Source organism: Protopterus annectens, chromosome 8.part0 (genome assembly GCF_019279795.1).
Source record: "Protopterus annectens isolate FY-2018-M chromosome 8.part0, PAN1.0, whole genome shotgun sequence".
NCBI classification, from domain to species: Eukaryota; Metazoa; Chordata; order Ceratodontiformes; family Protopteridae; genus Protopterus; species Protopterus annectens.
Genome location: NC_056741.1, coordinates 127,247,690 through 127,275,347, shown reverse-complemented (window position 1 = coordinate 127,275,347; position 27,658 = coordinate 127,247,690). Strand labels below are relative to the sequence as shown.

The following is a 27,658-nucleotide window of genomic DNA, read 5'->3' as shown; positions in this document are numbered from 1 at the left end:
CCCTGTCTGTACAGGTGATTGTTACTAATACAGAGTGATACCCCTCCACCTTTTGTCCCTGTCTGTACAGGTGATTGTTACTAATACAGAGTGATACCCCTCCACCTTTTGTCCCTGTCTGTACAGGTGATTGTTACTAATACAGAGTGATACCCCTCCACCTTTTGTCCCTGTCTGTACAGGTGATTGTTACTAATACAGAGTGATACCCCTCCACCTTTTGTCCCTGTCTGTACAGGTGATTGTTACTAATACAGAGTGATACCCATCCACCTTTTGTCCCTGTCTGTACAGGTGATTGTTACTAATACAGAGTGATACCCCTCCACCTTTTGTCCCTGTCTGTACAGGTGATTGTTGCTAATACAGAGTGATACCTCTCCACCTTTTGTCCCTGTCTGTACAGGTGATTGTTACTAATACAGAGTGATACCCCTCCACCTTTTGTCCCTGTCTGTACAGGTGATTGTTACTAATACAGAGTGATACCCCTCCACCTTTTGTCCCTGTCTGTACAGGTGATTGTTACTAATACAGAGTGATACCCATCCACCTTTTGTCCCTGTCTGTACATGTGATTGTTACTAATACAGAGTGATACCCCTCCACCTTTTGTCCCTGTCTGTACAGGTGATTGTTACTAATACAGAGTGATACCCCTCCACCTTTTGTCCCTGTCTGTACAGGTGATTGTTACTAATACAGAGTGATACCCATCCACCTTTTGTCCCTGTCTGTACAGGTGATTGTTACTAATACAGAGTGATACCCCTCCACCTTTTGTCCCTGTCTGTACAGGTGATTGTTACTAATACAGAGTGATACCCCTCCACCTTTTGTCCCTGTCTGTACAGGTGATTGTTACTAATACAGAGTGATACCCCTCCACCTTTTGTCCCTGTCTGTACAGGTGATTGTTACTAATACAGAGTGATACCCCTCCACCTTTTGTCCCTGTCTGTACAGGTGATTGTTACTAATACAGAGTGATACCCTCCACCTTTTGTCCCTGTCTGTACAGGTGATTGTTACTAATACAGAGTGATACCCCTCCACCTTTTGTCCCTGTCTGTACAGGTGATTGTTGCTAATACAGAGTGATATCCCTCCACCTTTTGTCCCTGTCTGTACAGGTGATTGTTACTAATACAGAGTGATACCCCTCCACCTTTTGTCCCTGTCTGTACAGGTGATTGTTGCTAATACAGAGTGATACCCCTCCACCTTTTGTCCCTGTCTGTACAGGTGATTGTTACTAATACAGAGTGATACCCCTCCACCTTTTGTCCCTGTCTGTACAGGTGATTGTTGCTAATACAGAGTGATACTCCTCCACCTTTTGTCCCTGTCTGTACAGGTGATTGTTGCTAATACAGAGTGATACCCCTCCACCTTTTGTCCCTGTCTGTACAGGTGATTGTTGCTAATACAGAGTGATACCCTCCACCTTTTGTCCCTGTCTGTACAGGTGATTGTTGCTAATACAGAGTGATACCCCTCCACCTTTTGTCCCTGTCTGTACAGGTGATTGTTACTAATACAGAGTGATACTCCTCCACCTTTTGTCCCTGTCTGTACAGGTGATTGTTGCTAATACAGAGTGATACCCCTCCACCTTTTGTCCCTGTCTGTACAGGTGATTGTTGCTAATACAGAGTGATACCCCTCCACCTTTTGTCCCTGTCTGTACAGGTGATTGTTACTAATACAGAGTGATACCCCTCCACCTTTTGTCCCTGTCTGTACAGGTGATTGTTACTAATACAGAGTGATACCCCTCCACCTTTTGTCCCTGTCTGTACAGGTGATTGTTACTAATACAGAGTGATACCCATCCACCTTTTGTCCCTGTCTGTACATGTGATTGTTACTAATACAGAGTGATACCCCTCCACCTTTTGTCCCTGTCTGTACAGGTGATTGTTGCTAATACAGAGTGATACCCCTCCACCTTTTGTCCCTGTCTGTACAGGTGATTGTTGCTAATACAGAGTGATACCCCTCCACCTTTTGTCCCTGTCTGTACAGGTGATTGTTACTAATACAGAGTGATACCCCTCCACCTTTTGTCCCTGTCTGTACAGGTGATTGTTGCTAATACAGAGTGATACCCCTCCACCTTTTGTCCCTGTCTGTAGAGGTGATTGTTGCTAATACAGAGTGATATCCCTCCACCTTTTGTCCCTGTCTGTAGAGGTGATTGTTGCTAATACAGAGTGATACCCCTCCACCTTTTGTCCCTGCCTGTACAGGTGATTGTTACTAATACAGAGTGATACCCCTCCACCTTTTGTCCCTGTCTGTACAGGTGATTGTTACTAATACAGAGTGATACCCCTCCACCTTTTGTCCCTGTCTGTACAGGTGATTGTTACTAATACAGAGTGATACCCCTCCACCTTTTGTCCCTGTCTGTATAGGTCATGGTCTGTATGTGTGGAAGGCGTTGCAGCCTTGCATTGCCAGTACTTTCTGTGGATTTAAGCCACATCTCAGTAATGCCACAGATTTATAATCTCCAAAGTTAGGAGAACTTGTAGGGTGTGGAGTTCCTTGTTTAGGCTCTTAGCATTGATCAGTAATACATTTAGCTTTCCATTGGGTTTTATTTGCTATGTCAGTAGGTTTGTTGATTTTGCCTAAAAAGGGCTCTAAGGAGCTGGATAAAGTTTTAGCCAATCTTCAGAAGCCTAGGGGTGACAGGTATAGACAATCCTTTGTAAAGAAACATGGCCTCCTAATCATGTCCTATAAAATAGAACATGATTAAGGCATAAAATTAGACTCTCTTAGTAACAGCCTGCATGTCATTGCTGGAGCCTTCCTGTGTCCTGACAGAGTTCTCTTCAAACTATCTGGAGATATACAGAGCTGAGTATATTTTTCTGGCACTTCAGAATTGTGTACTGTTAATTGTTGTTTGACTAATTTTATATCATTTCTGGCTGACTTCAGAGTTGTGCACTGTTATTTTTGCTTCACTGTATAGTTTTGCAGATCTCTGCTGAAGGTCCCCCCCTCCATTTCCCAGTATCTTGAGTTGGTATAACTGGTTTTACCTCCTGTGTGTTATGTGACTATCTCAAGGATTACTTGCATAAAATTAGACTCTCTTAGTAACAGCCTGCATGTCATTGCTGGAGCCTTCCTGTGTCCTGACAGAGTGCTCTTCAAACTATCTGGAGATATACAGAGCTGAGTATATTTTTCTGGCACTTCAGAGTTGTGTACTGGTAATTGTTGTTTGACTAATTTTATATCATTGCTGGCTGACTTCAAAGTTGTGCACTGTTATTTTTGCTTCACTGTATAGTTTTTCAGATCTTTGCTAAAGGTGTTGGTTTTCCCATACCTACCCTTCCTATTCCTGTGTTGTTTAAATTTGGAGGCTTTTGCAGTTGCCGGCCCCCACTGTAGATTTGATCTGGTACACTCCCCCCAGTCCCATCTCTTTACCTCATTCTACCTAATAGACTCCTTCTGCACTTGTTTTTAGTTATTTTTAATTTAATTGCACTTTTTTAAACTGTTTGGTCTAACATTGCTACATACTCAAGTGTGTTACCTTGCACTGCATTTGAATTGTTTTTACGTTTTTACTGCTGTTTTAGCTACTTTTCTGTACATATATGTATAAGCCTGTTTCCTACCTTTCCTGTAACTAGTGTAGTCCAAATTCAGATTTGCTGTATCCAGGACTGTATGTAAGCTTCTGAGCCCCCCACCCCAAGCTTTCTGTGTTGGAGGGAAGCCTTCTAGCTTATCAGTGGGAGTGGTAAGCACTAAGTAACCTATCTACCACATAATGAGTGGTTCAGGCCCAGAAATTGTAGTTTTTGGCCATTTGGGCAGTTTTTCCATCTCTCTCAACTTTCTGATTTAAAAGCCCACATTTGCACTTGTCCCCCCCCCCTTTCCTGTAACAAGTTTAGTCCAGATACAGATTCTTAGTTTTAGCACTTGAATTTGCTTATTCCTGATCAGCACTTGTTCAGAATTTGTTGTAAGCACTAAATAACCTACTAATTACTACAGCACTCAACCTTCCTCATTACTGAGAGGAAAACAGTTGTGGTACTTACTTTCCTCACTTGCTTAGAGAAAAACAGCTCATGTACTCACTGTCCTCACTTATCTAGAGGAAAATAGTTTTTTATTCAGGCATGTCCAAGGGTCAGCTCTCCGTGTTCTCTCCTGTCTATCTGATGAATCTGGGCATCTTGGGGCAATGTAGAAATTGCCTCATGTACACAGACAACCCTCTCCTCCTACCACCTAACACTACAACCTGTGAGAGATGCACTTATCTAACCAAACTGGAGATAAAGCTCTCTCCAGCCAAGACTGAACTTGACAGTCAAGAGGAAAAGGTAAACACTTGCACCACACCACTTTCATCACATAGACTCACTAAATCTACACCACCAAAATCCACACATAGAAAGACAAAAACATTCACGGAGGCTCTCAATAATAATCTGCTCAAGCAACAGAGACCTCCAAAGCAGAAATGCAAGCAACCTCTACCCCCCAACACAACCCAAATGACACATAGCCCACAGACTCAGTGTGCCACTCAACCACAGAAAATAAGGCAAAACAACGTACCCAACACACTAGTCATAGGTGACTCTATAGTCAGGCATACCAATGTCCCACTCACCAGGCTAAACAAGGAGAAGGTTACTGTCAGCTGCCTGTCGGGTGCCAGGATCCGCCACATAATGCACGCACTCAGGTCACTCCACAACAAGTACAAATATGACTCTGTCATTGTCCATGTTGGTGTGAACGACCTGTGACGTACCTCCCTGGACTACATGAAAAGACACATGGAAGAGCTCTCTGATCTTGTAGCCCATGCAGGTATGACCCTAGCCCTGAGTAGCATTTTGCCATCACCCAGAATGATGCCGCAGTACAAGGACAAAACGATTGACTTCAATAATTGGGTAAGCTTCTGGTGTCATTCTAAAGGGATCCAATATCTGTCTGCCTGGGATGACATGGTCGACAGACCATGATGCTTTGCCAGAGATGGCCTGCACCTGTCACCCCTGGGATTCTGGATACTGGCTAAGGTTCTTGTTGCCCCTATAGTGCCTTTTTTAAACAAGGTTCAAATGACAAATTCACCACCATAACAGGAACAGGCAAGCAAAAACTCAGTGCTAGAATTTTAAATCTCAAAATGCACTCACTCGATGCACTCCTTAAAATGGAGAACATTGATATCTGTGCAGTGACTGAGACCTGGTTCAAGGTTCCAGAGAGCACCCCTGCACTACCAGGCTATAACTCATACCACACTTTTCAGCCGTGTAACCTGGACCGGAACACCAAAGGTGGTGGTGTGTCCATATTCATTAAGCATATCCACACCTCCAGGCTAGTTGCTCAGCATAATGCAGCCAAAGTTATCCAAGTGCAACTAACTCTGGGCAAAACTGCAATCCAAATTGTAGCTTGCTACAGATCCCCCACCATGCCCCAGGATTCCCACTCCTCTTTTCTTGATGTACTGGAAAATATTAGGGTTCAACCAAACACCTTAATAATGGGCGATTTCAACTACCCCACCATTAACTGGAAAAACTATTCATGTACCAACTCCTTCACTCAACGTTTTCTGGAATTCATAAACTCCAATGCCCTGGATCAACTTATCCACACCCCCACCAGGGGCAACAATATCCTACATCCAGTCATTACCAACATGAGTGACCAGTGTTCCATAACTGAAGTCAATGCCTCACTGGTCCGATCCGACCATAAGCTAATTACTCTAGATATCCACATTCTGCCCCAACCCCCCATTAAGGAAACCATGGTAAAAAATTTCTCCAAAGCCAACTTCATGCTTCTTAAGACAGAAGTGGTGAACTTCATGACACCCATGCAGATGGACAATACAGTTATGACTACTGAATCCAACACAATTGCAGTTTATAAGCACTTACACGAGTGCATGGATCGTGCTATCTCAAACAGAACCAAGATGCTATCCTACAAAAAAAGGAAGCCAATCTGGTGGTCCTCTGCCATAAACAAACTGTACAACAGAAGGAAGAAGCTGTTGCAAAAGAGAGTAAAATCCCATGAATGGAGGAGCTCCCTGGTCAGCCTCAGTAAGAAGCTGCGATCCCAGATAAAATCCTCCAAAGCTAGTTACCAAAACAAAATTGTCACAGATTCTAAAGACAACCACAAAGCATTCTATTGCTATGCCAAGAATCTCAATGGAAACACTCAGATCTGCTCTGAGTTACAGCACAATGGCACTAAGTATACAGACCCTACTGATATTGCCAACATCCTGGCAGATAGGTTCAGTGCTACCTTTACCCCCCTCTTACCCCCTAAAGAGCCCATCTCTATACCAGAAGAATGCAAAGTTCCTGTAATCAAGGCTGCACGGGTAAAAACCATACTCTCCAAAGCCAAGAACACAGCATCCATGGGACCAGACAACATCCCAGGCTGCATTCTACATGAACTACAGAACGAACTGGCACCCCACCTAAGTACCATGGTCAATCATAGCCTCACCTTGGGCTCTGTGCCTGCTGAATGGCCCACAGTGACTGTTATCCCACTCCACAAGGGGGAGCCAACACGGACCCCGGGAACTACCACCCCATTAGCCTGACGAGCCTGGTCTGCAAGGCTATGGAACGTATCATCATGGAACTTATAAACAAAGACATTGGTAATCTCCAAACTCTGGACCCCACCCAGATAGAGTTTGTAAAAGGCAGATTATGTCTCCTAAACCTGATAGACTTCTTTGAAGCAGTCACCAAAGCCGTAGACGAGGGTAAGGTAGTTCACACAGCCTATCTAGATCTAGCCAAGGCTTTCAACACCATTCCTCACTCTGGAATTATAGATAAACTCACTAAACTAGGTATAAATCCCTATGTCGCAAGATGGGTTGCCAACTGGCTCACTGACAGAACCCACACTGTGAAAGTGGCAGACTCCAAATCTGACTGCAGACCAGTGACAAGTGGAGTACCACAGGGTTCAGTCCTGGGTCCTTTCCTGTTTGTTGTCTACTTCTCTGAAGTACAGGCTAACACAGAAGGTCTTTGGCTAATGATGTTCACAGATGACTGCAACTAGGAGCCATAATCAAAACTCCTAACGATGTGGACATCCTACAAAAGGGCCTCACTGAGACAGATGCCTGGTGTCAAAACCATGGCCTCAAGCTCAATGCCAAAAAGTGCACTGTCATCCCCTTTGGTAAAAACTCTGTACCCATGAACTACAACATAGGCAGTAGTATACTTAACACCGAAAGTGTGATAAGAGACCTTGGGACACAGGTGGATAGTAGTCTCTCCTTTGATAATCACATCGCCACATTAGTCAGGAAATCCTTTTATGTGGCACACCTCATCATAAAACGTTTCTCATCCAGAAAAAAAGAGGTTATTGTTCCCCTCTACTCATCACTCACTAGACCCATTATAGAGTACAACTTCCCTTTTGGTATGTACCTCACAAGACATCTACAACAACTGGAAAGGCCACAGAAATACCTCACAAGGAGGATTACTGGCCTCAAACAGATGCCCTACGCAGACCATCTCAAAAAACTCCAGCTTTACTCCATTGCATATCACCTACTCAGAGGTGATCTCTGCCTAACATACAAAGCTATGCCAAACCCAGAGCTGTTGGACATGCTCCACTGAAAGAAATCTCAATCCCTACGAGCTACACGCTCTAGGAACCTAAACCTTGTCACCACAATAAACAGAACATGCCGGAGGGATAGATTCCTATCCCAGAGACTTCCCATACTCTGGAATAAACTACCTATCTATATCAAACAAAGCTCCTCATTAGCACTCTTCAAGAAAAATCTTGATGATTGGATGGGAAATAGGAAATTCACCCCGGGGATCACTTCTGTGGCTCTGATCGACAGTGGCACAGGAAAATAATTTTCTTGGGTGGCAAATACCAGGGTACCTTTTTGGCTGGGCTTGTATAGGCCCCAGGGCTGATAGCCTGGTACCTACCTATGAGCCTATGAACCTATGTACTCCCATGCTGACAAATATTCCCCTGGAAAAATAACAGAAACTAAACCAATTATTGAAAAGAATCATGTTTTGCTCATACTGTGGCATCTTCCTTGTTGAAGCTAGAATGCTGTTCAATGCAAGGCACATACATGCATCAGACACATATTTAGAGAGATCATTAATATTTTCTTCATATAGTCTAAGGAAGTACTCCTCAGGTTCAACACCCACATGGAATATTATAGAATCATGCTGGAAGCTATGGTGAAGTGACTTGAGTGCATTTGTAACTCTGTGGATTCTGTCTCCAGATAAATAACTATTATCTTCTCCTTGTTCATCTGGTAAATGGGGCATCTGTGTCACACAATGGAATCCCCTATGACAAGAATTCTGGGTAATGTGTTGCTTTGCCTTATGGGTATGGACATTGCTTTTAGGGCTCCATTGGGTGTAGGAATATGTGTGGTGTTTGGTGTTGCTTTTAATGAGTGCTTTAGAGTTTGCTGAGGATAGGTGTTATAATGTATATGCTTAGGAAATCTTTGAGATTTGGGAAGATCGATTTTTAATGCCTCAGCATGGGTTGGTCTAGTATGTGGTGGACACTATGCGTTGTGGATGCAATGAGCGTGTGCTCTTGACAACCTTGTGTGTGAGATGTCTGCATCCAGTGAAATTGTGTATGTGCATCTCTTGCATACTGCATTTGTTATTTTAAGGATTAAATGGTTGACTGTGAGGCAATTGCTACATTACCTCAGGATGCCCATATCTACCAAGCTGGCTATGAGGATAGGTTGAAACTGCATATCCATGTTTTTGGACCTGTTATTTGGATGGGCTACTGTTTTTGGGAAATGCGTCATACAGAGGTCTCTCGGGGTGGTCTCTGTGGTTGTCACTACTACTGCTGAGATTTTGTTAAGATTTTATAGTAGTCCAGTTTAATATGCAAACAAGTCTGTCTCTGCACAATAACTTTGTTTTAGCCACACTGACTTACAAGTTTCATTTCTAACGGAAAATTTTATGAATAGATTTTACTTTCTGGGCATTTGTGTCTGTACAAGGCACTGCTAACTTCTTGATGTAATAACAAGAAGAAAGATTGTTTGCAAGTGTAACACTGCAACAAAACTTAAACTATCTTGATAAGGAAATTTCAAATATTAGGATTCTTTAGAATGATATAAAGGCAAAATCAACAAATAAACCAAAAATAGAGCAGTAGCTCTCTGAACAGTTAACAGAAGCCCCCCCCCCCCCTTGTCTCAACTTCCCTGACTACTTTGCCTCTTCTCCCCCCACCTGTTGCCACTTTTTCACACCAACTACTCTGCCCCTTCTCCCCCCACCTGCTGCCACTTTTTCCCACTGTTACCTATTTCCTATCTGTATATCTAGTCTCTCCTGCTCTGCGGCCCTGCGCTCCCTCTTTACCACAATCTTCGCTCTATACTTCTACCTCCTATCTCTCCTTCCTCTTTCATTCTATAGCCCTCCTCTTCACTCCATTCTGTGCACATATCACTTTCTCTAACGACCATATGCCTCTCTATACTAAGGAATAAATCAACATTTTCACACTTCAAACTATTGATTTCTCATTTGAGCTTCCTGTGCTTGTAAGAAACACAATTGTTTATTCTATGTTTAACTTTTTTGTTTGTTTTTCCTTGCCATACATTGTAAAAAAAAAAAAACATCTATCTATGCAGAATGCTACCTTCTCTTGCTTGCATATTTTAAATGCTGTATTTGATTGTATGTATAAATACCTTATTGATTGTACAAATGTTTTTACTGTAATGGGAGTTTTTTCTCCCTAGATCTCTATAGCTATCTATGCAGTATGCTACAATGCTATATTTGATTGTATATGTAAGTAGACTTTCGATTGTAAAAATGCTTTACTGTAATCGGAGCTTTTCTCCTTGGGTCTCTGCTGAAAAAGGGCACCTTCCCAGGCAGACCAACCTGGTTAACAAATGGCAAATAAATAAATAAGTGTAAAACAATACAATAAATCTGTTATCTGCCAGGGATGTAGTATGATTAACTCAGGACCCTCTCAGAGTGTGGCTAGGGTGCTAAGCAGACCTGAGCTCTAGGAAAATGAGCAGGACACATTTTGTAGTAGGGGATGCTTACACAAGTGCAATACTGGTGGGCAATTAGAATTATGAATATATGGAAACAACGGGTGGGAAAGTACTTAGATAGGTTATACAACAGACAAGTGCAATGAAAGAGGGGAGGGAAGGACTTTAGATGTCAGATTACCATAAGGGGCAGAAATCAGAAACATGGCCTTTTAATACCACAACAAGAAAATGGTGGAAAAATATTCAGCTTGGAGCTGAAGTCCTGTGGATAGAAATTCTGAAAGTTTTAGCTTAATGCCACATTGGGGTGGGTCAGACTCAAACAGCAGAAGAAAAAACAGTAACAAGCATACCTGTCGACTGTCCAGATTTTCACAGAATCACAGAATGTTCAGATATGTCAGGAAGATAGGGTTGGAAGGGTGCCCAAAGGGTTAAAGTGTTTGCCTTACAAACACAATTTGCAGGGTTTGAGTCTCACAAGGGATAATTGGCTAGGCTTAAAATGGCTTGCAAGGGCAGTTAGCTTAGTACTAATCTATGAACCTATATTTGCCACATATTGTTTAGTTTATTCCTCAAAAATGTGGTTTTCTGGCAAATCACTGAGGTCTGAACACAAAAACTTAAAAGAGCAATATTTAAAATATGTCCCTAATTTTGGGCCTTTGTTCCCCCCATTATGTTAGGCACTATCCAGATTTGTCTTGATCTCTGAAGCTAATAGATATGGTAGCAAGGTAAATGGAAAGGCACAATCCTGGCATTCATTTCCATACCAGCATTTCAGAATGCCAATATCGTTGCTGTAATCAAGACACAGAAGCTTCAGTACTTCATGTCTAGTATAAGTCGTTACAATCCACTTGCCACATAGCACATGGCATGGTCCAGTTTGTAAAAGTAGCAAAATATTTATTTGTTAAGTCCTGACTTTTTTTTCTCCTTGACTTGGAGTTGAGCAGTGCAAGAATGGACCTGGCTTGGAATGCCACATTTGAGAAAGGGACCTTTTATTTATTTATTTATTTATTTTTTTATTTATTTATTTTATTTTATTTTTTTTTGCTCATTAATTTACAAATCAGGGCACCAGACTGGGGCTCCATACTGCAAGCTAAATGAACCAATCTCAGTTCTGTCTGTATATTCCTATCACATTTAACTGTCACTAAATTCACCTTTTTTCTAAGTATTGCATGCATTTCCCCTTTTCAGGCCCTAGAATTAGCTGTTAACATAGTGGTCAAGTTGAAAATTATTTCAAGTCATTCTAAACATTCCTTTCTATCAAAAGACATTACTGCCACCCCAATGTGGTCTGATAAACGGATGTTGGTCATGTACAAAACATTACTTGTCATAGTAATCATCTCTGTAGCACACAGCTCATTTGCTTGGAAGACACAGCACTGTTTATATTATTCTCTCTAACCTCTATTTTAGCAAGTTTGCAAAACATGCCAGCACTGCTAATGAGTCTAATATGCTACACAAACTTGAAAATGATGTTGAAATCCAGACAAAATGTATGGATTATTCTCCTCAAGTCAGTTACTGCAATAAACAAGCTATAATACCCTGCCACACTGAACTGACAGTCCTACCCATCTCTGAAAGTATTCTTGTTTGACTTTAATAAATTAATTAGCCCCAGGGACCTCATCACCTCTCACTGATGATACTTTCCATGAGTTTCTCAAATGACAGATCTAGGTATTTTCATGGGTAGCCTGTTGTGTTTAAGTGAACTAAAGCTGACAAACTGCAGTTATCCAGCTCTACCTCCATCTTTTAAGTCTGAGTGAGAACCCTTATCACTGCCCTCAGCAGCTCCTCTCCCCCTGATTCTTAGCAGACATCTACTGTATTCTGCGAATTCTACAATCTGAGGTATTTGCAAGCACTGAAATCCTTCTACTCCATAGTCCCTTGGGCAAGCTGTCAACCCTTATCCATCATTTGTACTCACTCTTTCCAGTAAAGTATCAGCTCCTGAAGCTCTATGTTACAAAATAGATAATTAGACAGATAAATAATAAACTTCAGCTCTTTCTGTGGCTGCATCAGTTACTCCATCTTCCTCTTTTCTCTTGCTATATCAGGGCAATCTGTTTAATCTATGTGGTAGCATTATTGAGTTTCCTCTACCTTTTTTATTTAGCCCATTTTGCTTTCTTAACCACACCAGTTTGTTGTCTTTCATTATCCTGCCCCTTCATCTCTCCTTTCATCATCCGCATCTGCTAAACTAACTTTCATTCTTGTACCATTTGTGACATGTTTTTTCTTATCTTGCTCTTGTAGGTTCATAGGAGAATATAAGGCTAACTGCCTTGAAAGACCATTTTAAGATCTAGCCACTTACCCCAGATCAGAATCAAACCCAGTACAGTGTGAACTTTACCTATTATGTCAAATCCACCCACTTTTGCTGATGCATTGCTCTATGTGATGTGCTACTGTCTCCAGTCACAAAACTGTGGTATCTGTTCATAGGTTCATAGGTTCATACTAGGCTGTCTGCCCAAGGGCATTTATAAGCCTAGCCAGAATGTGTTTGGCTTTCGCCACCCATTTTAAATTTATTTTGCTATGCCCTTTTTCGAGGTTAGTATACTGTGCCTCTGTCTAACAGTGACACAGAAGTGATACCCGGGGTAAACCTACGATCTCCCATCCACTCATCAAGATTTCTCTTGAAGAGAGTCAATGAGGAACTCTGCCTAACCTGGACTGGGATTTTATTCCAGAGTGAAGGGAGCCTCTGGGTTATGAATCTGTCCCTCCAGCATGTCCTATTTATTTCAGTGCTGAGGTTCAAGTCTCTGAATCGAGCTCGATGGGATTTGGATTTTCTGAGGTGCAGCATGTCCATTAATTCCGGGTTGGACATGGCTTTATATGTCAGGCACAGATCACCTCTGAACAGGCGGTATGCCACTGAGTAGAGCTGGAGTTTCTTTAACCGGGCAGCATATGGCATCTGTTTGAGCCCTTTGATCCTCTTGGTGAGGTACTTTTGGGGTCTTTCCAGTTGCTGCAGGTGTCTGGTAAGGTACATCCCAAAAGGGGAATTGTACTCAATTATGGGCCTAATGAGGGATGAGTAAAGAGGCACGATGACCTCCCCTGATCTAGATGTGAATCCCTTCATGATTAGGTGGGCTATATAAAATGTTTTTCTAACCACTTTGGCCACGTGGTTGTCAAATGAGAGATTGCTATCAACTTGGGTCCCCAGGTCCCTAATTACTTCTTCTGTACTTAATGGATTACCACCTATGTGGTAATTTGTGGGCACTTTGTTTTTGCCAAAGGGGATGACTATACACTTTTTGGCATTTAGCTTGAGGCCATGGCTCTGGCACCAGTTGTCTGTTTCTATGAGCCCTTTTGGAGGATGCTTATGTCAGCTGGAGAGTCAATTATGGCGCCCAGTTTGCAGTCATCTGCGAACTTGGTCAGCCACAGTCCTTCCGTGTTGGCCTGTACCTCCGAGAAATATATACCGAACAAGAGAGGTCCCAGGACTGAGCCTTGTGGGACACCACTTGTAACTGGTTTGGAGTCTGACATGGCTCCAGCAATTCTAACCATGTGGGTTCTGTCCTTGAGCCAGTTTGCAATCCATCTAGTGACATAGGGGTTTATATTTAAGCTGGTGAGCTTATCTATAATGCCCGAGTGGGGTATTGTATCGAAGGCTTTTGCGAGGTCCAGGTAGGCTGTGTAGACCACCTTCACCTCGTCAATGGCCTTGGTGACTGTTTCAAAGAAATCAACCAGGTTTAAGAGGCAGGATCTGCCCTTAACAAAGCCGAACTGGGTAGGATCCAGTGTCTGTAGGTCCCCAATATCTTTATTTATGAGGTCCATGATGATCCTTTCCATAGCTTTGCAGACCAAGCTAGTCAGGCTTATGGGGCGATAGTTTCCAGGATCCGTTGAGGCACCACCTTTATGGAGAGGGACCACTGTTGCTGTACGCCACTCTTTGGGCACATATCCTGTAGTAAGGCTGAGATTGAACAGTAGTTTTATGTTTGGGTTTAGCTCTTCTTGGAGTTCATGTAGGGCGCAGCCCGGGACACCGTCTGGTCCCATTGTTGCTGTGTTTTTTGCTTTGGAGAGGGCGGCTCTTACCTGAGCATCTGAGATGTCAGGGGGGCAGCACTCTACTGGGATAGATATTTGCCCTTTTGGTGGGGGGGGGGGAGTTTGCACTGAACCTGTCAGCTAGGATGTTGGCAATGTCTGTGGGTTCAGTGTATTTTTTGTCATTTTGGACTAATTCTGAGCATATCTGGGAATTACCACCCAGGTTCCTAACATAACTAAAGAAAGCCTTGCGATTATCCTTAGTGTCCTGTGCAATTTTTCTCTCAAAGCTGGCCTTAGACAATTTTATGAGAGCCCGTAGTTTTTTGCTAATACTGATCAGTGATGCCTTCCCTTTTTGGGATTTTGCTCTATCATTTAGTAGCTTCCTCCTTCTATTGTATAGTTTGTTTATGGCTGGGGTCCACCAGACAGGATGTCTGCTTTTGGAGGATTGGGTCTTGGTTTTATTTGGGATCGCATGATCCATGCATTCCTGAAGGTGTTCATAGAATACGTTTATAAAGGATTCTGCGGTCTGGGGCGTATTTTCCACAGGCCCGGGGGCTTTGAAGGATTCCACCTCGGTTTTGAGGAGTGTGAAATTTGCTTTAGAGAAGTTTTTCACTGTGGTTTACTGGGCAGTGGGTGGGGTCGGGATGTGAATATCCAGTGAGATTAGTTTATGGTCTGATCTTACCAGTGAGGGATACACTTCTGGTCTGGAGCATAGAGTCCCCATGTTGGTGATGATCAGGTCCAGTATGTTTTCCCCTCTTGTGGGAGTGGTAACAAGTTGTTCCATAGCATTTGAGTTTATAAATTCTAGGAACCTTTGGGCTAGGGTGTTGGAGCTAGAGTAATGCTCTCAGTCTATGTTTGGGTAGTTGAAGTCGCCCAATATAATGGTGTTTGGAGAGACCTTCATATTTTCCAGTGTTCTCAGGAAGGCCGAGTGGGGTTCCTGGGTTTGGGAGGGTGGTCTGTAGCAGGCTATAAACTGGAAGGCAGTTTTACCCACTGTTAGTTGCACATGGATAGTCTCTGATGCTTCGTGCTTTGCCACCAACCTGGAGGTGTGGGTATCTTTGATGAATATCAATACTCCCCCTCCTTTTGTGGTTCGGTCCAAGTTTTGGGGCCGAAAAGCATGGTATGAGGTATAACCTGTTAGGCCATGAATACATTTTTTCTAGGCCCAGACTGTTTCAGTCAGAGACCATCATTGTCACCAATCTCTTTATGCTGTTCCTTATTATATGGGCCAATGCCATAACAATTTGTTATCAGTACTGGGCTTCTAATCTTCTTTTTATCATACAGCTTCTATAAATGTAGAATGTCACTTATTGTGACAGAAACCATCATCTGTTTCAGAAAGTCTTTGTGCAGTTCTTAAAGCATGACCTTAACCTTTCCTGTTGTTGACTCAGATTCACAAAATCAGCTGGGAGTGTTATGGCAAACACCCTCTTTTATTACCCCACTCCCTCTATCACACAATTAGTTAATGGCATATTAGTGTAACATATTCAGACACTGCTCTTTATTCCCCCTTTCCCGTTATCACACAATCAGCTGAGGGCATTCTAGTATGAAATAAAGCAAAAACACTTTTTTCTATACTCCCTCTAACACACAATCAGCTGTTAATGCAAATTAAAATAAATACCCTTATTTAGTCCTCCCACTCCCTTAGTTTAGTCATTTGAACACTATCTTCTTCTCCTACTTTTCTGTAAGGAATATACCTTACCACAGCCCTTCGTATTCCCCATCTACTATCTGTAGTCCACATATCTGAAATCGCCATCATATTATTTTTCCCCTTTTATCAGATTATTACACTAGTTTCTCATCAGCATTTGCAACAGAAAATGCCACAGTTTCCACAATGAAAAAAAAAAAAATGTCGTGAAGGTCTGATGCTCATCCAACCCTGCTGTCCCACCCCCAACTCTCTCTGTCACTCTTTTGACACAGTGCAACTATACACACAGGAAGGAACCACAGCCATAAAAAATAAACACAATTGGTCTGAATCTGAACTCATCTAAATACGTGCCAAGGTTGTAGAAACTACAAAAAAAAAAAAATAAATAACTGAGGAATTTGTCTATTGTTTTAAACTGTTTCTTTTAATTATGAAATATATTTACTATAGTAGATTATAAATATCCTGTGACACTACATGTTCTTCATTTTCAAACAGCAGCTAGAAACATAGCAGAGTGCAAAAATAAAAAAGGAACTGACTGAAATGTACGGTAAAGAGAAAATTTGATTGGGTATGGGAAATATCAGGGGAGTAGATGACATATGACAATTAGAATATTAAGGTGGGGTGGACTGTAGCAGACAGAGACATACCCAAAAGGCAAACAGCCTGTATGTCACAGAAAAGTAAGAAACAGAACTAAGAGTTGACTACAGAACAACATAGAGTCAGAGTGGAGTTAAACTTTAAAAGGTAATAACTGAAGGGAAAATCAGAGTAAAAAAATAATAACAGAAGATCAGTCAGCATGTCAGAAGGAGACACCTATGCAGTTGTAAACAAGCATAATCAGAAGAGTCCATCTGTAACCAGAAAAGCCAATGAAAGAGGAAAAAAAGGTAATTATCCTTTTTCTTTTTTCTTCACTTTCTTGAAGTGCAGAAAATTGGCATATTATATATTTTCAAAAATAATATCTGAAATCTTAAGCTGAATGAGAATGCCTGTGTGTGTAATTTTTTTCATATTTTAATAACATTGTTAATAGTGTGAAGTATTCCTAAAATATATCTTTTTAGAGGAATGGTATCCAGTAAAGCTCATGTTCCCAAGGTAGACAATCGCCCTGTCTATCTGACAGCATATGTTGATTTCATACTATTTAGTTTGTCAAGTCCAGTTTCTTTTTCTTAACTTCTTAAAGAACAGTTCAAAATAAAAAAATATACCTTAATTTTCTTGTATTTTTTTCTTTGAATAGTTTTAGTGTACAATATAAATCTATCATTGCATAGCAAATTAGTCCATAAATAGAACCCGTGAGGTTAAGTTGAGCAACTCTGACTCCTCTAAATAACCCGTCACTGGAAGTGTACCACAGGTTTCATTCCATGGGGCACTCCTCCTTAACATCTGACATTTACTTTTCAGAGGTCAAAGTAAAGGTTAAGGGTTTTTGACTGACCAAGTTTGCATCTGATTATTTCTTGGTGCCATCTTAAACTTGCAGAGGACATCAATATCCTCTAAGACAGCCTTTCCCAAACAAACAGCTGGTGTCACAATCATGGATTAAAACTGAATCCCAAGAAACGTGTAATTGTATCCTTTTGCAGGCATAACATATAAGAAATCAAGCATGAGTGAACTGGAAAGAGAACAGACGAAATATACCAAGGTTATCTGCGGATATGAAAATTTAAGTTTTTATGAAAGACTAAAATATCTGAAGTTGCACAGTGTCTCCTACTGAAAATTTAAAAGAGACCATATTCTGTTACAGAGGGAATTCAAAACAACTACCTCTGGGAATGTTTGTGGTTATCAAAAAGTAATAAGAGAATCATCAGACAAACTATGTAGAAGATTCTCTAGGAATGCGAAGTGTACTAACTGGTTCTCTGACAGAGTAGCCCATGCATGAAACAGACTACCAAATTACATTAAAGCAAGCACTAGTTATATATTTTTAAGAGCAGCCTGGACTCTTTATGGGAACCATGTCTTTCAACTTCTTAGCTCAAGAAATCTAGACAAAGCCTGACATAATGTGGGGGGGGGGGGGCAAGACCCAAAAATAGGGACAGACTGTAAGGGTTGCTCTTATAAACTTAGGAATTTGCTAGAATAACAATATTTGTCAAGCATGTATTTTTCTGAAGGATAAGAAGTCTGAAACTCAAATGTGTGTCATTGTTTAGTTACTTCTGGTGATTTGCCAGAAAAAAACACAGATTTTATAAGAAACAGACCAAAAATATGAGACAATAATCTGAACATTCTGAGAAAATCTGGACAGTTGAAAGTCATGATGGAAACAACTGTTTTAATATGTTGGAAGACTAGAAGGGTGTTATTGCCCATGCTTGAAATATTTGTAAGTATGAATGTAACTTCCCTTGTAATTATCATGTTGACAGCACAGCCCTTACGTTGATCCCATAGTTAATGATCTAAAAACCTATATCAGCAATGAGATGTCTTTTGCTCTCCATGTATCCACTATTGTAAGGAAGTCATTTTTCATTGTGCAGCTTATATCTAAAGGAATAGTGCCCAGGTACAGTGATGTAATTGTTACACTATATTGTGTTCTCATCAGACCAAACGCTGAATATAATCTCCCATCCAGTATATATTTATCCAAAGATCTGACACAACTAGAGCAACCGCAATGCTTTCTGGCAAAAAATAATGGTCTAAATGAAAAAAATAAATAAATATATATATATATATATATATATATATATATATATATATATATATATATATATGCGGCTCATCCCAAAGCCCTGACACTCTTCTTGGTATCATAAAGACTACTAAGGGACAACCTCTGCCTCAAATATAGAGCCTCAACAGAATCTATCCTGTCAGACTCTACACATTTGCAAATCCAATTGTGGTGTGAACACCCACTCAAGGGATCTCAATCTCTTTTGTGACTTAAATAGAGCATAATGGAGAGATTGCAGTGTATTAGAAACAGCACCTCTTCTATGAAAGCATCTTCCATTGTACATAAAATTAAATACTTCCCTTACTCCACTCTAACATAATCTGACTGGACATATGGGAAACCACAAATGTATCACTGGTTTAGCACAAATATCCCTCACTGATACATACAATAAGTAAACGTCTTACCATATCCTTGTTCTGCATCCTCTTCATTATTTATATACAACATATTACTTTGGGAATGTAAGGCTAGGCTTCGTAAGATCCTCATGAATAAATAGCCTGGTTTGTTCTTGTGGGAAAACATAACTTTCCTTTATATTATGGAGTCTAGACAGTTAGTGGCTTAAAATTTCTTTTCTCTCTGAAGATAAACTCATGTTTTTTCCGTATCATCTCAACCTCTTTTTGTTCATGTTAAATGTCATGAATCTTGCTCTTTATGGGGGTTCTGCTAGTTAAACTTTTTTATTTCCAATGAGTGCTTACTTAGTGCCAATTAACTGCTCAAAGCAAGACTGGCAGTGCCAGTGTTATTTATTTTATTCACCAGTAACTGTTATTTTGAATCAAAGTTTACTGGTCAAGAATATTTTCAGGTTTCTATCCCATAGATCTGTATTCTCTATTATGTTAAAAGTAATTTTGCTGATGTAAGTTGCTGCATTTGGCTAAAAGTACAATCACCACCATCATCCTTGTTTTTTTCCCATTTTTACATGAAGGTTTGGTTACATTTCACATGCTGCCACATATCTTGATTCGGTGCCACTATTCTACCTTCTTTGACAGTCATACACAGCTGTCATAGCTCTTAGCTCATGCAATCCATCCATACATCAATTTCTTGGCTTTATATCTTTCTCTCCCCCTAATTTTTTCCTACCTCTCCCAAATCTGTTTTTCTTTAACATATCAGCTTTTGCTTTCCTAAACATGTTACTAAAATACTAAATCTTTTTCCCTTTACTTTCTTTGCATCTAGGGTTAATTTAGTATATATCATGCTACCACCTCATGCACTTTACCTCCTTTATTGAACATTTCCTTTACTGCTCTGCCTTTATTGCCCTGGTTTATGTGCCATAAAGATAGGTTCAGAGACTCAGAGGTGGTTACTAGGCTACTGACCCCACGGTCTTTATAAACCTAGCCATGCATACCCAATATAATACTAGAGAAACCCAATATAAAGGCTCTTGCCTAAACACAAGATCTTAGTTAGCAATGACTGCCCATATCAAGGAAGGTCATAGGTGAAATCTCTATCAGGGATTTATGGAACTCTGCCTTACATGTGAAATATAACCTCAGCTTCATTTAAAATGGGAAAAAAGAAGGATGATATTAATGATTGCACTTTTAGCCAAGATGCACTGGTCATAATGCTGTTTTGTATTTCTCTTTCTGCTGTGCATGTGTGCATCTGAAGTCGTGCTTACTTAGGTCTTTTGATATTCTTCTCTCACACACTGTCGCAAAACTCTGTGCCAGGTGGCTGCAGCCCCTCTGATCCTTGCTTGACCTCCTCATTCAGATTTCCCTTCTCATCAACAATGGTTTCCAAATATACTTGAAGCTGTAAGCTTATGCCACTATCCCCCTGTCTCAATTTTCTGCTTCCTTCTGATTTCCCCCATTTGTTGTCATAACCACTGTCTTGTCTGTATTCGGGTCCATCCCATGTGTCTTGAGTTTTGCATTCACTCCCATATTATTCACCAAAGTTCCTGATAACAGCCTGATTCAAAGTGCCATAACATTTCCATTCAACACTTTTGTTGATCTGTCTCCTGTGACCTGTTTGCTGATGTAGTTCCTCAGTAGTAAGAACAGCAGAAGGCTTGCATCTGAACCCTAATGCATGCCCACTTGCTTTGGGAACACCTCTGTTAATCTGAACATTGCTTGTACTTGTGTTATTGGATCCCTGTACATAGCTTGCATTAATTCTACCAATGTTTCTGTGACTTTGTCATATGCTTTCTCCAAGTCTAGGAATGCCTAGTTTGACTCTTTCCTCAGCTCGACAGTGGCACAGGAAAATAATTTTCTTGGGTGGCAAAAGCCAGGGTACTTTTTTGGCTGGGCATGTATAGGCCCCAGGGCCGATAGCCTAGTACCTACCTATGAACCTGTGAACCTATGAATCTCTTAAAACTTGTCCACTGTCTGTCTCACTGCAAACATTGGGTCAGTTATGCTGCATCCTGACCTTATATCTCCCATCGTACTTTCTATAACTCCCCTTACTTATTTATCAGTAACTCTCTCCAACATTTTAACATTTTAATGCAGTGTGAAAGGAATTTAATACCAATAAACTGTCAGCAATTGTAAATTTTTGAAATGTTCTTCTACTAGAGACAAAGTCATAGAATCTAACAGTCACAGGATTTGAGTAAAAGTATGCTAAGATGAATCAGACTATAATGTGACTCCTTCACACAAATGAGCTACACATTTAGTGTAAACCCTCTGAATGATTGCTTGATGTAGAGAATAGGAGAAGAAGTGGACATGTTCTGCTAGTTCTCTGCTATGGATTTTATTGAGGAACTTCCTGAGGACATAGATGTGAAGCACATACAAGTATCTGGAGAGAGGAGTAGAACTGATAGACTGCAGAAAATTGGTATGGAAATGAAAGTGCTGGCTGAAATAAGAGGCAGCAGGAATTTTGGAGGACATAACAGAGACAGCCTTAGGTAAAAGGGAACAGATTTACCTATGAACTTAAGAGTGGGCAGGGGAAGAGGCACAGAGGAAAGATAATGAAGGGTCACTAAGTTAACAGGTAGTTTACTAAAAGACCCTCTACTTTTAACCTGAGGATGCATCCTTCCCTCTCCTTATGTACAGTCATAACATTCTCCAGTTCACAAAACATAGCTGCTCAGTAATGACCCTACAAACATGGGAATCATTACTAGAAAAAATAAAAATAATCCCATCTTTCCAAAATTCCAACTCAAAAAGTTCCCTCATGATGAAGTGATCATACCTCTCAAATGTATAGATTTTTTTGCAGAATGTCCAGACTTTTGTCTAAAATATTTGGTCTGTTCATCATAAAATCTGTGGTTTTCTGGCAAATCACAGAGGAATGAAGTTAATAAATAATGACAAAATAATGACCGATATTTGAGATTAAGACTTCATGTCCTTCAGAAAATGTATGCAATCACAAATACTGTGATTCTAACAGCTTTCTAAGTTTGTAAGAGCAATATTATTTTACACTTTGTCCAGATTTCATACTTCAAGAGGTTGTGTATGGAAGTGGCACATAAATGCTTTACTAGCCAAATCATCATATGGAGAACGTTTCTGCCCCTCACCTCACAAGTGTCCCTCCAATACACCTCTTCTCATCTTACTGCACAGATTCATGGGATCATAGGTTAGTATTGGGCAAACTGCCCTTGCAGGCCATTTAAAGCCTATCCAATTTTTCCATTTCATGCTCAATTTAACCTATCCCATTTAATGTTTAAATTTAACTTACCTATTCCAAGATCTATATTATTATATTACTCTAGTGTTAGTTACTAGGATCATACCATAGATAACTGGAGGGACCTATGCATGAGATAAAGCATTTTGGAGCTGCCTCAGTCCATTAGTAGTACAGGGGGCTGTCCTAGGGGAAATTTCATATTTATAATTCATTGATCCATGTTACAGTTGAATGTGGGCAGGGATGAGCTTTATTTTATGGGGATGAGGAGTCTGTTCCAGAGCAGTGGTATCCTCTGTGAGATGTGCCTGTCCCTCCAAACCATTCTGTTAATGTTCCAGAAGAGGTTTGGGTCCCTGTACTGAGTATTTTGATGCAATTAACTTGCTGATGTGAAGTAAGTCCATCAGTATAGGGATGAAGGATGCCTTGCATGCTAGACACTAGTCACCTATTATCAGTCTGGAAGAGACCCAAATATAGTGACAGGGCTTCTATCTTTTTTGTAAGGTTATTTCTGTGAGAGTTCCTGTTGTTGCATGTTCCTGGACAAATGCATGCCAAAAGAGGCATGATATGTGATGCCTAGCCTAATGTGGGCCAAATAAAGGGGAAAATGACATCCCTGGACCTAACAGCAATGTCCTTGTTTATGAGCTGTGCAGTACAGAAAGACTTCCTTACCATAGTGGACACACATTGATCAAAAGTTAGGTTATTGTCCACACAAGTTTCGAAATCTCAAACTACCAGGTCAACTCTTAGGGGTGTATTGTCAATGTGGTAGTTCCCTACGATAGTTGACTTCTCAACGGAAACAACAATACATTTTTTGGCAGTTAGCTTTAGTCCATGAGACTGACACCAGTTATTTGCTTGGAAAAAGTCTTCCTGCAAGGTAGCTGAATCTTTTGGGGATTTGATAACTATTCTTAGCGTACAGTCATCTGCAAATTTATTTAGCCATAACAGTTTGGTATTTGCTTTTCCTTCTGAGAAGCAGATACCAACAGAAGAGATCCCTGCACCAAACCCTGGAGGACTCCATTGTTGAGTGTTCCTTTTATGGAGGTAGTTTCCCAACTTGTTTTCATCTCCCATATCTGATCTCTGAACAAGCTGGTAATGCAGCTGGTGGTGTACGAGTTTTTTTCTAGTTTATTAATCTTTTCTACTATGCCTGAGTGCTAGATTGTGTCAAAAGCTTTGGCCAGTTTGAGGTAGGTGGTATGTACCATTTTACCTTTTAAAAACGTAAGCATGACATAACTCTGATGAGACCATATTGAAATGGGTCCATTTTCTGGCAATTCCCTAAATCCTTATCGATTAATTCCATGAGACGTCTTTCCATGTCTTTGCATATGATGCTGGTCAGACTTGTGGATCTGTAATTGCATGGGTCTCTGGAAAGTCCCCCCTATTATGCAGGGGAACAACTGTTGCTGTTCTCCTTTCTCTTGATATAAAGCCCATATGGAGACGGAGGCCGAAGAGTGTGATGTTAGGAGTGTGTCTAAATCGTGCTTCATGCTATTCAAGATGCAGCCTGGGATAGTTTCAGGATCCATTGAAGCAACATTGTTTTTTTTACTTTTGATAGCACTTCCAGGACTTTGTTTTGTGTGATAGTTGGAGAAGAGTTAGTTTCAGATATTTTTAATGAGATAGATGGGAGTGAAAGGGGGTGAAGTTGAGCTGAATTTATCAGCTAGTAGGTTAGCTATATCTTTAGCTTCAGTGTAAGTAATATCATTTGCAATCAGCTCAGCAGATTTATGTGATGTGCTCCTGCGATTATGAGCATTAATAAAAAAGTCCTTGTCATTGTACTTTGCTTGGGCCTTTGCCTCAAACTTGGCTTTGGTTTGGCTCCTGAGTAATTTGCTTATTTTTAGAAAAGAGAACTCATGCCATTCTGAGTATTATCCTTTTTACTTTTAGCCCAAATTTTCCTCCTTTTTCTGTTTTGCTGATGTTAAATTTCTACCTTGGTTTCCCTGTACCTGTTCCTCCTGGGTACAGGTGCTTCTATGCAGCACTTTGCATTCTGATATAGTTTATTGTTGTATGTTTCCATACATTTAGTAGTGGTAACTGGGTATGGTACACATCCGATGTTTGCCAATGTATCAGAGTAGGTAGTTTGTCTTGGAGAAGTTCGTAAAGCTATCAGGTCAACGTGGTCCCTGGATTCAACTTTATTTCAAAAGAGACAGATTTAGGGTCAGACCTAAGAAGTGACAGTGATATATAAAGCATAGTGCAAGATGCTTCCATATTAGTAAGGGCAAGATCTAAGATTTTGCTTCACCTAGTGAGTGCTCTAATTTTTTCAGAGTGTTTATATTAAAAAATCCTGGAAATCTCTGTACTTGTGTACTAGAAGTGGTGTGGGTATCCCAGTCTATAGATGGATAGTTGAAATCACCAAGGAAAATGGTATTAGGTTTAATTTTAAGTAACTCCAGCTCTTGTAGATGGGTTTTTTGGATTTCTTGAATCATAGAGGGAGTTCTATAGCTAATCGACATGTGGTAAGGGACTTTTCTGATGGTGATTTGGAAATAAAGAAGTTCTGGTACATCATGTTGCTTTATCGGTCTTGATGTGAATCTCTTCTGAATGAATACTGAAAAACATCCACCTTTTTCGGCTCCTGCGCAGTAGCTGGTCTAAAAGTGTGGAAAGCATTATAGCCCTACACAGCTGGAGTACTCTCAGCCATTTTAAATAATGTCTCAGTCTCTACACAAATGTCTACACCCTCCAGGGTGAAGGGCCTGTAGGGAGTTGAGTTTCATGTTTAGGCTCCTAGCATTCATCAGTAATGCCTTCATATTTTCCTTTACTTGTTTCATTACTAGTTAGTTTAGTATAAAATACATTATAAGTGTTGATACTGTCTTTGATAACATTTAAAAACCTAGGCAGAACAGCTAGAGGTCATCCCTGATGAAGTAGCATGGTCAGTTAATCATATTTGCAGCATGGTTAGTTAATCATATTCTTCCATGCTTACATATATTGGACTCCCTTTGAATGACACCAAAACTAAGTCAATTACTGAAGTAAATTATTTTTAGACCATATAACAGCATCATCCTTGAAGACAGTAGAACACTATTCAGTGCTAGACTCATACCTGCTTGGGACACTGTCTGAGTGCTGCATAATTTCTCACTTCATATAGTCCGAGGAGGTACAGCTCAAGTCATTAACACCCACATGTCCTATGATAGAGTCATACTGGCGCTTGTTGCCCAGGGCTTGAGTGCATGTGCGATGTGACAATTCCTGGCACTAGACAAGCAACTTACTGTCACTATTTCCTTGTTCACCCTGATAACAGTTATATCTGTATGTCTTACAATGGAGTCATCTTTAACTAGTTTGGTTTGGTGAATGCCTGCCTTATGGGCTCAGCCTCCATGACTTTGGGGCTGCTTCTGCTATGTTAGGTGTTAGGCTGAGTAAGCTAACAATGCTGTGGAGGATGCTTTGTACCAGTGTTGTGTTTTGGAGATCTTTGAGGTTTAAGTGAGTTAATGCAAGTTAATCTTTAGAATTTCATGAAGGATTGTGTGTAGTATGACACTTGTGTGTAGGTGCACTGTTGATGATCCTGATGTCAGAGGTGTCTCTGTGTGAGATTTTAGTTTCCAGTTCCCAGTATATATATATATATATATATATATATATATATATATATATATATATATATATATATATATATATGTATACCTGTTACACACACTATATAATAGCAGATCATCAGAAAGTGTGCGACAGTTCTTACATTGTTTCAAGATACCCATCTCAATTAGGCTGGTTACACAAGTTGTGGGAACTGCTTGTCCAAGGTTTTGACAGAAATAATTTAGGGAGTAGAGGTGACTATAACTGCTTGTAGTTAGGTTGGTGTTGGAATGCAAGGGGTCACTTTAAGTAGACTTACTGATGAGCTGTGAGGGAGTGACTAGTTTCTTCAGCCAGGGTGTACAGATATCCTGGGAAGACATTACTGCACTTTAGGGTGTAATTTATAACACTTAGCACAGGTTATTAAAGCCTCAAGCTTAGATCACTAATGTTGAATGGATTACAGAAAGCTTCCTCTACAGAAAAAGCCAACCCACTATAGAATAACTGCAATAGTGGTGGTGACATGCATCTTTTTTCCTTCCCTTTTTGATGAAAAATGCTATTTTGAATGCATGGAGAATACCATGATTAGCTAAGATCTTCTCACAGTTCAAGGCTTTCCATACTTCCCAGAGTCTTGAGTAAAACACCTGGGATAAGCAGAGCTCAGCATTCAATCCAAATAAGGCACTAAATCTAATAAATGGAGCCCTGTGATTCAGAACCTGTACAAAATCACATTTCTGTCATTCCGTGACTGTGTGCTACAGTTCTAAGGTCTCAGGTAGGCTACAATTTCTTAAGTTTTAACTTTTACAGTAGGGCTGTGGGAAACTATAGCTACTGTAACAAAGAGGAAGGGAGGAGCAGGGAGAGCAGAATGTAATGTAACAATGTGTTGGGGGAGCTGTAACAATGTAATTAAAAAAGGGAAAGTGGCAGCAGCAGTTGTAACAAACAAGAAAAGCTTTGTGCTGCTTAAACAGGCAAATAGTAAACAGAATAATCTTTTCAAATGGAATTAGAATATAAACAGTTTTATGGGTACAGATGCTGCATAAAATCACTATACTGCCACTGTTAGAAATAAAACTACTTGAACAGACAGAAATTACAAGTCAACATTGTTAAGACAAAAGAAAAAGAAAGCAGTAAAATAAGTATAAATTTGTAAATGAACCACAGATCCTGCAGTATATCACAATTCACTCACTACTGTGAATAACAAGACTATGGGTTAATACAAATAAAATAGCTTAAAATTATAAAAACTGTATTAAATCACAACCAAGTTCATATGCAATTGTAATAGACAAGGAAAACTGAGATATTTTTCTTCCCTTCTGATAAAAACATAATTTGGAATGCCTGGCAGATGTCAACATCAGAAAAGCTCATTTCTCAAACTTCAAGGCTTTTCATGCATCACAGAGTCTTGAGTAAAATCAGAGTAAGAGCAGATCCTCTCATACAGGCCCTCTCCTATTTCTTCAGCACTCTCCATTTCTATCCATGTAATATCAGTTAATCCTTACTATCGGCACTACTGCTCATGTCACACACTAGACTTATGCAACATGCACCTGTATTGAGCATATCCCCCCTTACTAATTATTTTAAGGATGTT

The 27,658-nt window shown here is 40.3% G+C and overlaps 1 protein-coding gene across 1 annotated transcript in view; it reads left to right on the top strand.

Moving 5' to 3' along the window:
• Positions 1–16,600: 16,600 nt before the first annotated feature.
• The window catches only part of LOC122808156, a 741,660-nt gene continuing 730,602 nt past the window's right edge, over positions 16,601–27,658 (top strand). The window contains exon 1 of the mRNA XM_044079129.1: positions 16,601–16,864. Coding sequence (XP_043935064.1) covers positions 16,774–16,864 — 91 coding nt within the window. The 5' untranslated portion in view covers positions 16,601–16,773. The remainder of the gene's footprint in view (positions 16,865–27,658) is intronic.